Genomic DNA, 15,704 nt, shown 5'->3' with positions numbered 1-15,704 from the left:
GGGGGACTTGGAGATGGTTGGTTGAGTTGACCGCTCACAGATGTGCTGACATATGGAAGCCAGTGCCAATGCTATACAACCTGTTGTACAGTGTCAGCAGGATAATGACAGAACAGGTTGAACTCCTGCTAATGGCCATAAGTGGTGAAGGACAACTGTGACATCTACATGCATGCTACTTATCTAGCCTCTCACTGCTCATCTGGAGACCAGTTATAACTGCTTGACTGTCCTTTAAAGAAATACTTTTCATGATGATCTACTTCCTAGAATGCTGTAATAACAAAAACTACATAGTAACATAGCATTTCAAAGAAAAAAAACCCTAATGTTTTAATGACTATATTGTATTCATTTGGGGGAAATTAAGTTATGCTTTAAAAGCAGAACCCAGATACAATTAAAGTCATTCAATCATCCTGCACAAAGCTGACACACTTTTACTGTCTCTAATAAAAATTTTCTCCAAAATCATCTTTTCAAGAATTACTATCTTTGTGCAGAAATTAGCCTTATACCTTGGAAAACTTTAGAAATAACTATAAGCGCTTGGAAACAAAAAACAGAACATACAATTTGATTTTTTCCAGTAGGGCAATATGCACAGGAATCCTTTAAGAATGCAGTACATACTCTACAGAGTTCTGCTTGGTAGGAGGTGCTTGGTAGGAGCCCAACCAAACATGGGCTTGTCCCCACATGTAAGTAACAGATAACACCAGGCACAACTGTACTATCTCAAGGGCATGGATAAACAGCACTTGGCTCTCCTCTAGATGTGCTGGCCAATTTATTTGATCTTTTTTGTCTCACCTTCCCCCAGAAGGGAAAATGAGATGCCTCCACTTTCTTGCACCAGTCCTGCTAAGATTCACAACAACCCTCTGTGACAGGAAGTTCCACAGGTTAGCCCTATAAAATGTTTAAATCTACTTTTATTTCCCCCTGGCTCCAAATCTGTTGCCTTTCAGTTTCACAGACAGCTCCTTGAACTCTTACAAGGGCAGTTAAAGAAGCACAGCTAATTTGTCTTCTGTCACTCATTGTCTTCTCTTGCTGTCATGTCTTCTTTTCCTGTTCTCTCCTGCCTAAACTCCCAATATTCAAGTCCCTATTGACATAAAGCTTTCTGATTTTCTAAATTCTGGTTAACCCAAACAGAGAATACACCTCCAATGTACCTAATACAATTATTTGGTTTCTTCTTAATTTTATCAATAAAGTTTGCTTACATAGCTCACCAATACCACACACATTGCAAATACTTGTGTTCTCCAAAATGCTACTCGTTTTCCTCCCGAGTAGAAGTGAGCATGAAGCTCAGGAATATGTGCAGACGATTCCTGCCAAAACACATTTACATGCAATTTGTCTACTTTGCACTCATAGACTTCATCCATCCAGCTTCTGCTAACTTGTTCCTAAAACTATGAAAACTCTGACAAAGTATGATGAAAAAAAAGACATGCAATCTCTCAACTGCTGCTGCACAGAGAAGCTGTCATCTCCTCAGTCAGAGCTCCTGAACATGCTACTGCACCACCAGCAAGGCACATGGAGGCATGGTGGAGATACAAAGTAATTAATCACAACTGGTCAGGGAAACATAAACTGTGTGTTCTGCTATTCTACTTAACTGGTAGAAGTCAAATGGGAAAGATAAGCAAGAAAAAAATCTTTTCCAAAGAGATATTTTTCCTACAGCAATATTATTTCAAAAGAAAAGGCTCAAAAAACTCCTTAATTAATGAGAAAACTCCCGTTTCCTTTATGTCTTATATCTTGTATAACATTACCTTCGTTTTCCTTAGCATTTCCTCTCAGAAGTGATAAAGGTGGAATTGTTTTCCCCTCCAAAATTACAGTTCTGTTAATATCAACACTCCTAACTACACATGACCTCCATTCTGCCAGTCCCACCTCTGCCTTCAGTCTTACTTTCTGCACATGAGAAGAAAGGATTAATAGTCTTTGGAGAAGGAAGACCTATGTCGACTTTGTGAACACCAATAAAATCTTCGTTAGGGATGTATTTTTTCCTCCATGGTAATATAGCAATAAAATACCTCTATAAATAATCATTTGATGGAGGTTTGAAGCAGCCAAATTCTGTAACTCCTTTCTGGACTCATCACTTACATGCTGCAACATTTACCTGCCACACAAAACTAAGCTTTTTCCCATCAATAAAATTATTCAATCATAACAAATAAAGGATATAAAATTTATGTCCTCTTAATACATCACTGTTGCATTAGTCACTAAGTCTCCAGATAAGTCAGAAGTCTGCAGTCCTGATATTCAGCATAGTGGAAAACCAACAGAAGGGCCCTGTAGCTATGCTCACAATCTGTCCTCACAAAACATCTGACAGCTGCAACACTAACAAAATTAACAGTGGATGAATTAGTACCAGACGCTAAACAGTTGCTATAGAAAGACTCATCCATTTCTTTTCTTCTTCTCCCCTTCTCCAACCTGGCTACCCCACCACTGGATAAAATAAACAGTACCATTTTTTTTCTTTTGTTATTTAATTTTAAAAAAAAGAGCACCACAAATGCCCTTTCATACACAAGATGATGAACTTTACACCATGATCTCCTCAGACTCTTAAAGAAGCAGTTTGCAGTTGAAAATGATTGTGTTCCAGTTCTCTTACTGCTTTTGAGATTGAACATGTATCTACTTGCAGGTTTCTGGATCCCGTTCAGGGACATGCCAGAGCTGAAGCTGAACAAGGCAATCAGTGTCTGCTCTCTTTTCCATCCTATACTACCTGTGAACTCTCCTTCATAAATTCTTTACTGAAGAAAGGTATGGTGATATACTGTACACTGTACACTTGCACTGAGACAGCAAGATCTGCAATGGGGAAAGAATGAATCTTAAAAAAAAAAAAAGAAAAAGAGGTTGCAAACTCTAGTCAGCAAACTTTTATGTAATCTATATAAACCCAAAACATTACTATTAGAAGGTCTCCCCCATGCCCTTCTCCCCAGTAGTTAACTGACTTGTCTTTCTCTGATGTAACTCTCTGAAACACAAACATTTTGTTTCAGTGTAGTTCTTCCTGCTACACATTCATCCTGTCATCTCTTTAGGAAACTTGCTGTTTGAACTTTGCTTGTTGAATAAAGAGTTCATGCTAATGCAATGTGAACACCTCAAGTCATGCCTGCCCCTAGGATTACTTTATTAACATGACCCCCTGGCAGCATTCGAGGAGTCTTACAGAGAATGCTACAGTAACACAGACTTCTTCCTAGCTGAAACTCCTGCAGTCTTGCCCTGCTTTCTCTTGCATTTCAACTTTGATGAAGAATAGAAAGCCAACTTTAAAAAAAATAAAGACAAAGGCTTTGTAAAAATGGCATCACAGAACACTGCATTCATACTGTCAAAGCTAATAAACAGTAAATGCATTCAGTTTGCAAAGATGAAGATTTCCCATTCTCCTACTTTAATCACTGCACACTGCTGAATTGTCTGAAACTCCCCATTTCCTTCTTATGTCACCAACAATTAGAAAACAATCAAAAGACCAAAACCTTCTGTCATACCTGTCCAGCCCCTTACTGCCCCTGAACACCTAACTTCTCACTAACAGGATGTGGCTGACTCTTTTGTTATTGATAGTAGTGCTACTAAAGCATTTGTATCTAAGTTGTGTTCTGCAAGGATAACAAAAGTAAGAAGTAGGGATGAAGGCAAGAGATGGTAGGAGCTGGCAGATACACATCTAAACAGCAGAAGTCTGCTGACCACATTAAAATGCTTCAACTTTAGCTGTTAGTTAAAGTGTACGCTCATCTTAATGACCAACAGACAATGGCAGAACAACTAGATAGCTGAGATTTAGTACTGACATTGCTTGATGACTACACAAACACACAAAAAGCAGATACAAAACACCTGTCACTTCTTAAAATGCCATGCCATCTGAAGTGCACTGCATTGTGATTATTTCACAATGAATTTGCTAAGGTGGGCTTCAAAACATGTTTTACATCATCTCTTCCCTTTGATCCTTTATACTTCCTGAGAAAAAGCTACTATTGTTATTTAATCATTTCCCTTGTATTTCTCAGCCAAATTTAATTCTTATAATCAAACCACATTTGAGACAGCATCGAAACACAAGGAGGAGGAGTGAGAAAACAATATAGTTTTATTCCCTATACATTTCCTTTCCAGGTAGATAATGCTAAGCAAAGAACACTACTGTTTGACTCAAAAATGCTGTAAGCTCACTTTATGCATATTTCCTTTTACAGTTCAAAAGAATCAAAAGAAAGACAAATACAATGAAAATATTCTGTTTCTTTAGTTGAATTTTGAGCATAAAGAAAAGGTAATGACTTATTTCTTTACAGAACTAAATTTTCCCTGCTCTAGTCTAAAAGTTTTTGTTTCCTTATACTGTATTTTAAATCCATTCTTGCTCAGTAAGGTTGTCCTGAAACACCATGGTAGGAGGCTGCAGCTTTCTCCTAACTCTCTTGCTGCAGAATGCTTAAAGTTCCATGCAATAATACTGTAGCAAATAAATTACCACACAGTATTATTCTTTTTTAAATATGAGATTCATATACACCATCCTCCAGTTACTCTCCTTCTACAGATTGTTAGTTGTAAGTCAATATTCAAATATTTGTACTAGCTTTTAAGTAGGTCTTCTACAGGTGTTTTAAAAAGCAAGATTGTTTGCATCATAACTGAAAGTACCTACAAAGCACCACTGTAAACATTTTCCACACCAAGAAACAGGAGTTTCTTTAGGGCTTGTAAGCTCTTTGCAATCTGGAGCCATATGCCATTTCAGTACTGCTTCAAGTCCTCACTTGTTAGACCCTTTTTAATTTTGAATTGATGCCAAGGTTAGACATCATAGCAGAGGCTCCCTGTGGCTAGCACAGGTCTTTCCCATGAGAATTCCTTTTGTGTTTTATAAATACAGATAAAGTTTGGATGTTATTAAAAACAGTGTCCCAAGATTTGGACGGTGCAGGCCTGGCCAGTCTGGCCTAGGGGGAGGCTTCTGACTGACCAATCTGGGTCACTTTTGAAAACTCTATATATATGATGAAATCAAAACAATAAAGTCTTTCCTTCTTGCCACTGAGAACTGGGTTCTTTTCTCTGCTAGCGGCTCAACAGCGACAGCTCCCCCTTTAAAATCTTTTTTTTTTACAAATTAACTACATACACTTTGCAGTATTTGCAGAGATTTATGCTAATAAACAACAAAACCTGGAAGATAGTCCTATTTTCTTCAGTTTTACCATGCCCTCTTTTGCCCCCTCACACTCAGTTTGAAGGTTATGAATTGAGCCATACATTACAGGAAGAGCAGGTACAACGCTGGCATGCAACTAGGAGTCCTGCAACTTTAAAACATGACAAAGCTGTTTTCTGGACTGCCTGGTAAAAATCTAATAGCTTCTTTAGAAAGGATAACAGACACTGCATACTTAGAAACACATCACTGGAAACTAAAATTTAAAAAATAAGTAAAAGATACTGACAATACATACTTTTGACAAAGCTGGCTGAACAGTACTTTGGGAGAAAGAGGACCTTTTCCAGCTTCCCTCATGCTGTGAAGGAACAAGAACATTGCTGAAGTCAAAGGTCCTGGGCTGGAAAGGTTTACCACCAAAGGATCCTTCAAAACAAAGGTAAATTGCGCATCAGATTTCAAAGTCAATAACACAAGACTTGTTACAAGTTACTACATACATGATAAACACCAATGTAACTTTCAGTCTTAAGAGTGTTTTGAGGTGGTTTTTTTTAATGTTGATGTCACCTACTAGATTGAAATAGTTGAACAGCAAGCTTATTATTTAAGGAGCAATAGTCACAAACCCAAACAATTCTTTTTGAGCACATTGGTGGTAATCAATTTGTAAACATGCTCGTCAGTGAGCCAGTCTGGTTCTCACGGAAGCAGACAATCTTTGTATTACCTGCTTTATTCTTATCCCCAGATGCACTCAAATGGAACTGGAAAGGCAACCCAGGTGATGACCTCCATAGGCCAACATAAGATTGTAATCAGTGGCTCTATGTTACTCAGCCTTAGGAATGGGGTGCCCAGCTTCTCTGACCTGTGAGCCACACACTGAAATTTCCACACATCCGACAGCCACAGAAACACACTCTGTTCCTCCATGAACCAGGGGCTGTGAAGGTACCAGCAGTGGCTCACAGCAAGAGCTGATGGCAGATCCCACACGTGCCCCATGGCACTGGGAGACACAGGGTGCATCCTGCACAGCACCTCTTGGTATGACATTCACCCCAGCCAGTAGGTTCTGGATCTGGAAGGATCCATCCAGCAGCCACTCAAGCCAGTCTTAAAGCAGAAGACAGTGCAGCACTGCTTACACACAACGTGTGTCAATGGCCACTGACCACCAGTTCTCCCCAGCATGCTCCAAGGTTCATATGTGCCCACAGTGCTCCCTATTAGCTGGCTTGATTCTCAGAAAAACAGATTACAAGTGCCCGATAATAAACAACTGGAGAAGGTGCCTCATCCAGAAAGCAGATCCACACGAAATGAAGCGCTATGGATACACACAAATATAAAGTATTTGCTTTATATACACTATCAAAAGGTAGGAAAAGGGGCCCTTATCAAGCAGGAAGCTGCAAGTTTCTACATTACTATTAATTAGACTACTGCAGCCCTCTAATTCTGCATTGGCATACAAAGACCAGAAAATACAGTCTTTGCTCCAAAGATTTTATTTACATCATAAGCACTGTCATGAAACAAAGAATAAGTCTTTCAACCTTATGGCTGTGCAAGTTACACATCAAGCATAAGGCAACATCCCACTGGCTTTCTAAGCCTCCAGGCAAAAACAAGCTCCAGACCTCTGTTGTGGCTCAGGAGAACTTAGTGAAACATGTTGCAGCTCAGAACTGCCACTGGAGGAAATAAAGACAGCAATGCAGTGAATTTCACACTGTTCTCGCCTGGAGAAGCTATAAGCATCACCTACAGCAACACAGTGAAATCTTCATAATTTCAGAGGTATCTGAAATACCACTCCTCTACCCTCACTGCCACCAGAAAGCTCACAGCAAACAGCAGGAGAAAAAAAGAATAAATGAAGAAAAAATCCTCTGTAAACTGTTTGCTTCAGCTAGCAGAGGGAAAGGAATATTATCTTTATTGCCAACAACATAAAATGAAACCACAAGTCTCTGACATGACCAGAACAGCAGAATATTCTTTGGATATTAGGCACAGGAGTCACTTTCCCATATGCCTGTAATGAGCTTGAGGACAAGAAATTTATTCCTCACTGAAATCTCACTTCTCTCATTTTAATGCCCCAGCCTGTGAAGCACCTAATAAACTTTACAGGTCTTATCAATGAAGGGCTGGGATGGACTGGAATAAACTATTTCATGAACACTTTCTAGAGCCAAATAGACTATTTCCTGTATCATATACTCATACTGAAGAAATTAAATGGCAAGTAAAAATAAACCAGCTGCTCCTTCCTAAGGTCAGGCATTATTTGATACTTCAATATCACAAAATGTGAAAGCAAGTAATTCCTTCTCTTCCAGAGCTGTGTAATGGTTTTTGTAAAATAAGTCAGTTCACAGGTAACACAAACCAGTTAAAAAATTAAAATGCAAAAGAAATGGGAGAGTAACAGTGTGCCTTTAATGGAGATGTCATTTTCTGTCCTCCAGCTTCTTCCCACATTTCCCAAACTTGTATTTCTCAGTGCATACTTACCAATTGAGAGTCTGAAGTATGACAGATTTTTAACTTTGTTCCTTTCTCCTTTATCTCATACATCAGTTCATTTAGTACATGGGTCTGTGCCAAGTTCTTAAAAAAAAAATCACAAGAAACATGCTGATCATTCAATTACACAGTTTCTTTAGTTACATATTCTAGATTCAGGGGTAGACAAAACCAGATATATTTCATTACATACAACTGAGGTTTAGATCAGACCACTAGAAAGAGCACTAAAAAAATCACTGATCTGACTGTTTTCATAATTTTATCTATTTCTGTAATTTCAAAATAGTTCACTAGGAATAATTTTGTTATTTTTGTTGAACAAGATTCATATTTTTTTTTTATTATGAGGGTGTTATAATCAAAAACCATTTGCCTCTTTGAAACTCTGCAGTCCCTCTCATCATGCCCCATGAAACACAAAGGCTTTGGCACACTGAAAAGTATTACCTCTCTGAATTTATAAAATTAATCAACTCAACATATCTCAGCTTTGTTTCTTTATTTTTGGTCAACTCTGACTGCAGATGACCTGCAGATAGGTTTCTATGATGCTCTAAATACAGACAGATAACAATTTGCAGTTTTACTGTCTGTTTGATGAGTTTTGTAATCGACATCATAAGCACAAGGTAAAGTGTGCCGGTGCAGAACACCTTTGTAGCAGTTTTCTTTCATTTGTTCACTTCTAACATAGAGATGTCTCTGCTCAGCTGACAATCAACAGGATGGTGCAATATAAAACCCACTAAGGCTGGTACTTTTTTTGAGGATGTTGGATTAGTTGTACACTAAACATCAATAGACGTATGTTAGTATAGCTTATTCCTCTTATTCTAGAAAGAAAAACCATAATCAATAAAAGTACTTCTATAACTGCATCCATTGTAGGGGTTTAAAATCATCCCAATGCAGAGTGCAAACATTTACATTATGCAAAAAGTACCACTATTCACATCACCAGTATGGTAAATACCTTGCATTAGTCATGACTGATAATGCTGAACTTCAAATAAAACCATATGCTAGAGTACAACCCACACACATATGCAGTGTGTAAAACACTTGGCATTCTCACTTGTCTAATTACTGTGCAAAATGCTACTGATCCAGGAATTCTTTTTTATTATACCAGGAAACACTCCTTGGATAGCAAGGAGTAAAAAGAATTTGAAAAGGACTTTCAAAAAGCAGAATGAAGACTTGTAACACTCAGAACCTTTTCAGAAGCCCATAGATTATGCTGATTTAGTACTTCTTAAATCTATTAAGAGAAAATGGTATGATCTTTCCATCTTACCTGCATGACAGCGTTAAAAAAACAGGTATTTCCTAAATTATTTATTCCTTTAACTGGAACTGATGAGGTTCCATTACCAGAGCTTTTGCCTTTCAGTATTTCACTTGTTTCACTGTTTTCTTCACGAAGACGTATGATTTTTGATGAACCTATAATTAAATTATAGATTAACATGACCACATAATTGCATTGTTTAATCAATTCAGTGTTTCCATGATTATGTTTATTAATTTTAACATAGGTGGAAAGATACCTTGTATCTGCTTGTACCTGCTGCTGTACATAATCTTAAAAAAACAAACAAAAAAAATCATTAGATAAAGTCCTGGTGCGTAAAGCAATGCCCTCAACAACTACATATATCCAACAAAACCTTCCACAATAATCATGCTGTCCTATAAGACTGAAACTTCTACAATTACACAAGCAATAAATAAAGTACAATGAGTTACTTCATTAACAATAGGCAGCTGAGATATATGTTCATTAGACACATCAGAAACACCACCCAAAGGCTGCTTTTTTGTGCATTTGAATGGAGGTAGCCAAAAGTTACCACTGAATGTTGTAAGTCTTCATGAACTATAGTGTTCCATTCCAACTGCCTTGTCAACAGCCCAACTGCACTCATTATCCCTACATTTGCTCCTCAACCCACCTCCCTTGTCACAGCCTGAGGAATTGCTAATGCAATCCACATACATACAATGCTAGTGTTTTAATTTCAAGTAAAAAAAATTGATAAAATTATGCTATAACATCCACATAATTCCCTGTTTCCCTTATTATTTAAATAGATGAGGGGCAGTAAAGTTAGACAGTCATTAACTTGTAGCCTAGAGGTAATGAAAGACTTGAGACAACAATATTTAGCCTTGAATTCTACTAGCAACTTTCATATTGTCATGGTTGCAGGACTAAATGTGAACATTACTGACATCTGCAGTGTCTTAACTATTGATTAACAATGCACGTCAATGTAAACGAGTTATGGACTTAATAGATGCCAAGAACTGTGATGCTACAATCTCTGTCTTGACATATGAATTCATGTATTTGTTCTAATGAGTTTCACATTGGAGTCTCATTAAAGTGTTCTTGAGAAATAACTAACAGACCTATTTACGCTAATGAAATTCTCATTCCAAAAGGTTCTTTTATGTACACTCCTAAATACCTTCTTGCTTAGAAAATGAAAAAAATATAATTAAATAAAAAAGAAGTCATTAAAATATCTATTGTATCTGGCAACAAGCTTCTGACGCAGTCTGCCTGCACCCTACAGTGCCATTGAGGTGCAACTGTTCTTCCAAATGGTATCAGAGTTTTTTAAAACAGAGTTAGAGGTGCTTTGCTGTTTAAAACCATTTTAAAAATGTTCTTGTTAACAGTGCTTACACAGCTTTAAATTACTCTCCTTTCCACTCAGGTGAAAAATTAGGACAGTATAAGGGCAAAGTAAAAGACCGAGTTCTCCTTGAAAAAGCAGACAAAGTGTTTTTGAATGTAACAAACAACAAATATTGTTGTCTGATACCCTGAAACAGCCACTGTTTTATTGACTACATGAAGCAACACCTTTTAATTGGCATTCTTACAAGGGGCATGCTACAGTGGCTGAGGCTTGTCCAGCCACAGAGCTCCAGAACAACCCCAGCACAGGAATGGGAGCTCCAAGTATCTGCAACTCCAAGGCACTGCTCACTCTCAGAAGTTTATTATTATAACTGGAAATGTTTTCCCCTCAGAGAAGTGGGGCATCCAGAATAGTGCTGGGGAAAAGAAATTGTTAAAAAGAGGGGGGGGGTGAAAGAGGAAAAAAAAGGCAAAATTGTGGAAATAATTTGTGTATTAGTATACCACAGTTGTTGCATTTATCCATCGGCATTCAAAAACATCTGGGACAGCATCTTAAAGTAAACAATGTTCACAAGGCCATCTGGACAAAACTGCAGGCAAAAATTAAAGCATAAGCATATGGAAAAGCAGATTTTTCTCTTCCCTTTAGCAGTACAGGATGACAAATGTCAAACCTAGATCTGTCCACGCTTCACTGTGCTATGCTTTGCAGCACCACCTGGCTCTCCTTGCACAGCCACCAAATATGGACAGCACTGCCACAGCGGACCATATCTGCAGGGCAAACTCAATAAAAGCATTTCACTTCATGGTTAAATGGCAGCTTCACACAAGTAGCAAGGTTCCATTTGCTGAACCTTACATATAAATTATTTAAGGGAGGGAAAACAAAGCCGAAGCATCCAGCTTTGTGCTAAGAGCTGGATGAATACGCAATTATAAAACACAATAAATGAGAACCAGACATCTGATTGCCACAAAGCTGGGTAATTAGTACTGGGATAAGGAGAAGTAGTAGGAAATCAGAAAAATGCCTGGATTTTTTCCAGGAAAGTTAGGAACCTCATTTCATTCAGAAGGTTTTAATTACTGCCTCTTGATTTTTTAATCATTTTAAAAACACAATCCACAAAATATTTTACTATGGTTGTTTAATCTGTGAAAAAGTCCTGACAGAAAAGTGCTGTTTTGCCATTACAAACATTATCTGCTGCCTTGCTTATAACACACAGATATATTTAAGAACGTATACAGAGCCAGTGGAGGGACAGGAGTTTTTAATTTAGCTCTGCTCAGTGTCCCCAGCTCAGTGATAAATGACAGACAGGCCTGAAGCTGAATGTTTACTTGACATGTGAAGAGTTGGTCAGTCTTAATAGAACATGCTGGTAATGACTGTGATAGTTAATACTTCTACAGACTGGGGCTGGAGGGTCCTTCTGCAAGATTAACCCAAGGCTACAAGCATGCTATTAATCAAAAGACTAACAGGTAATTTTTTAAAGTGAATTTGCACTGAACAACTGTTTCATGGACCCCTGCCGACTCAGTCCTGCAATCTTGTAATTTAACAGGCATGCTTTTGGGTATGTAAAGTGATTTTTAAGCCAGTATAGACACAAGGATCCCAGCAGAAGGATTCCATCAAAATGGCTGTCATCTGCTGCTGCCCACAAAGACCTTCAGCTCCTGGCCAAACAGGAGAAAAGAAGTAGTCTAAGCCATCCATCCACATGCAGTAGTATTTGCTATAAAGGACCTTGTTAACATTAATGAGAACAAGGTGGGTGAAAAGCACAGAAGTAATTAAATTCATAGACTGCTTTCTGTCCTTAGTTGACTATTACATCTTTTAGAGAGCTGCCATGGTGACCCTTAAGCTCTCTGCCTTTCTCAGGTAGCGTGCACCTCAGCCCTAGGCAGGCCTGTCTGTCCACAGCAGGGACAGAGCATCCCACTATGCCTGGGACTCACACATTCAGACCATGCCTCTCTGTCAGACTCTTTCTGCTGTTTTGCTGCAGAGGTGGCCTTTTTAATCCAGCCATACAAGGAAAACTCTCACCTAAGTTGTGCCTTTACCACCAGAACCTTCTTTTCATTTGACAAAGTGTATCTGGCTGCAGAGATGCCCAGCTTGAGCACTTTGCCAAGACTCACTGCCCAGCTCTCCATCCAGACTATCCCACCCTGCTAACTACCTCTCTGCAGGCACCAGGTCAGTGCCTGCCCACCATGACATTCACTTCCAGCTCTCAGCTGCTTTTGTACAGACACAGCCTTCACGCATGGCAAAGCTTCCCGGTATCACCCTGTGTTGTAGGTTCTGCACTGCTGCAACCCTGCTCTCCCCCATGCTAGAAACATCCCTTCCCACCAGAGCCCTGGGAAGGAGGACAGCACAGGCTGCTCCTCTGCTACAGCTCTTGCCTGCAAAGCACCCTTTTCTTGCTGCTCTTTGCCTCAGTTTTTCTTGTGCCTGCTTGGCTCACCTGTGGCCCTTTCTCATAAGCCCTCCAGAGGCAGGGAACACTGTTTTGTCCCACAGATGCTCAGCAGCAGCCTCATGGGTAGGGACGGAGATTCCTAAACCCAACACCAATGTAGAAAATGACTGATCCCACAAAGCAGAGCCCCTTACTGGACCAGGTGTACAAACACACATGGTGCTGACAAATCCACCTGCAAAAAAACTAACTTATTGTGAGTTTCCAATCAATTTGTTTTGCCAGTATTTCAAACATTTGCAGCTCACATGGACTTCTGTACTGCCTTTGCTGAAACTGAGCTGTGTCTGGGGGTGCAGATGGTATGCATGCAAGTAGATAAATGACATCAAATTTTTCTTTCAGCCAGGGGAGTTAGCACTTTTGCTCATCTTTTCAATGCAACTTTTTTTAATTAAAAATGAGGGTTCCAGGAATATGCACTTTTATTCCAAGGTCAAGCCTTTTCTATTGAATACAACTCTGGTACTTCAGCTGAAGGTCTTCACAGTAAAAGCAAGGTTAATAGACTGCCTTTCTTTTACCAAGTTCTCATCACGGTGTACTATGAAATGCTACTAAATTGTCTGGCACTCTTTTTTTATCTAAAAAATTTAGATTTTTTTTCAACACTGTACAATGATAAGAATCTAACCCTTAGGAAAACAGCATGATTTTCTTCTGAAATGGTCACTAGCTTCACATTTTAAAAGCCCAATTTCTCTTGCAATGTTACAACTCTACCAAATGAAAGATTATAAACTGCAATTTTATTTCTCTCAGTTTTGCCAGAGTGTTATAAACTAGAAAGGACATCTGCACAGTGTGAAAGAGCAACCTATTCAAGGACTGCATTTGATCCTCTATGCTCAGATGACTTGTGTTACACCTCACAAGTAAAAAAGTACATGAACAGGAAAGGAAAGAATCCATGGATAAAAATGACAGAATGCCTAAAAATTTTTTTCTCAATGATTCAGTTTTCATTCCTTTGCAAGGAACTTAGTAAGAAGTAAGCAAATTTGAAAGAAAATTTATGAACAGTAACAGAAATGACTTTTTGCGAAAGTGTATTTCAGATTTGGAGAACCAAGATATTCTGTTTTATTTTGCTAGTTCATTTTAAGTAGATAGAATGGTCTTCTATGACTCCAAACTATATGTAGTAAAAATCACTTAAGAAAGAATACCATTTTTTTCAATATGATCCTTTTTCAGCTGCTAATATCCACAGTGGAATGCAAATCTGAGAAGTTATTTATCACACTATCTGTTTTTCCACACAAGTCAACAACTCTCACTTGTACTGTAAAATTATATTTTTATACGTAAGTTATATCCATCAAAACAAAAATCAAGTTTCTAACTTTCACTTACTGGCAAATCCAGGTAGCTGAACTTACTGGCAAAACCTCATTCCTCTGCTTGCCCCTCTCAACAATAAATTTAACTATGAAATTTGAGAATATATCTTCTAGCTTCCCATTCTGTTGCCACACAAACCAATTTAATTAACTGCTCTATAAAAAGTATGCAATCTTATGTTTCCACTGACGTATAATTTGGCTTTTGTAAAGGCAAATACACATAGGATTCACTTTTAAGTCTGCAAAACAATTTGTTTTCTCCAGTAAATGAGCAGACACACAGATTGCAATGTCTCAGCATGGTTCCTGTGTACTACATGTGCATTATGTCCATGTGAAGCTCACAAGTGTGCCACACGGACAATACTGCACCTGCCTTTCTGTGGAAATCATCATGGCCTGCTAACCTCCTCCACAAAACAAATTTCTGGGTGGTACACCCTAGAAAGCAATCTTGCTTTTTTCTTCCAGCTTGTGCCCAACATGACCTCTTAACCAAACAGACTCCTCTAAAAAAAAGGGGGGGGAAAAAAGAAAAGAGCAGGCATTGCTGGGTACAACAAACCATAGGATCAGATGTGAAAATCACACAGCTGCAAGCATTCTTTTGGGAACCCAGCACTGGGATTTATCTCAATCGCTTAATGTAATTACAAAAGTCAGTCATGTAGTAGTAATGTAATTTGCACATTTTTACAGCTGAAGTGAAGTTGAATCTTTATGAGAGGCTGAGTGAAAAGCAGGGATCCTGCTGCCACACTATTCCACCACATTAGTACCAAATGACAAGCATTTTCCTTTTGTTTATTTTCCAAGATGCATTAATTAGGAAATCTATATAACCCTCCCTCACATGTTTCAGCCGATTATTTTATCTTTAAATGAATCCTGCACTTTTGAGAACTGAAAAAAAAAATCCTAGCAGCCCTCATTTGTTACTTATATCCATGTTCATTCTGCATTTCTACAGAAATTTCTACACAATGCTATTTGAATTTTAATGATGCACCATGCCAACCAGTTGTTACAACAGAAAGAAATCCAGACCTAAGATGAATTGTTGTTACAGTGCCACATTCTGCTATGAGAACTGCCTTCTCTTTGACTACTATTTTAGAAAGAAATGGAAAAGTGATGGGGGAGGAAAAAAACACAAGATTGATTTTTAAGTGAGAAATATGAATTGAATTAATTGTCAGTTTTACATTATTTGTTTCTCACAAATTATTTTTCCTTTTTTTATTAGCTTATGTTTTTAAGGGCTATAAAACAAATTGTAAAAATCTACACCAACTAATAATTCAGAGAATGACAGTTACACTGAAAATATCAGTAGAACATGAAATAAAATGCTACACTAAAAAAAATTAAACCAAAACAAAATTAGAGTTAATTTTCACAGTTATACATCA

The 15,704-nt window shown here is 38.2% G+C and overlaps 1 protein-coding gene across 3 annotated transcripts in view; it reads right to left on the bottom strand.

Moving 5' to 3' along the window:
* Positions 1-15,704, bottom strand: part of USP45 (ubiquitin specific peptidase 45) — a 49,761-nt gene that overhangs the window by 19,109 nt on the left and 14,948 nt on the right. For all 3 annotated transcript variants that reach the window (XM_085056280.1, XM_085056281.1, XM_085056282.1), the window contains 3 exons: positions 9,081-9,229; positions 7,769-7,864; positions 5,538-5,668 (listed from right to left, as the gene is read on the bottom strand). In XM_085056280.1, coding sequence (XP_084912406.1) covers positions 5,538-5,668; positions 7,769-7,864; positions 9,081-9,229 — 376 coding nt within the window. The remainder of the gene's footprint in view (positions 1-5,537; positions 5,669-7,768; positions 7,865-9,080; positions 9,230-15,704) is intronic.

Source organism: Lichenostomus cassidix, chromosome 3, assembly GCF_008360975.1.
Source record: "Lichenostomus cassidix isolate B80296 chromosome 3, HeHo_3.0, whole genome shotgun sequence".
Lineage (NCBI taxonomy): Eukaryota > Metazoa > Chordata > Aves > Passeriformes > Meliphagidae > Lichenostomus > Lichenostomus cassidix.
This window is presented reverse-complemented; position numbering and strand designations above follow the sequence as displayed.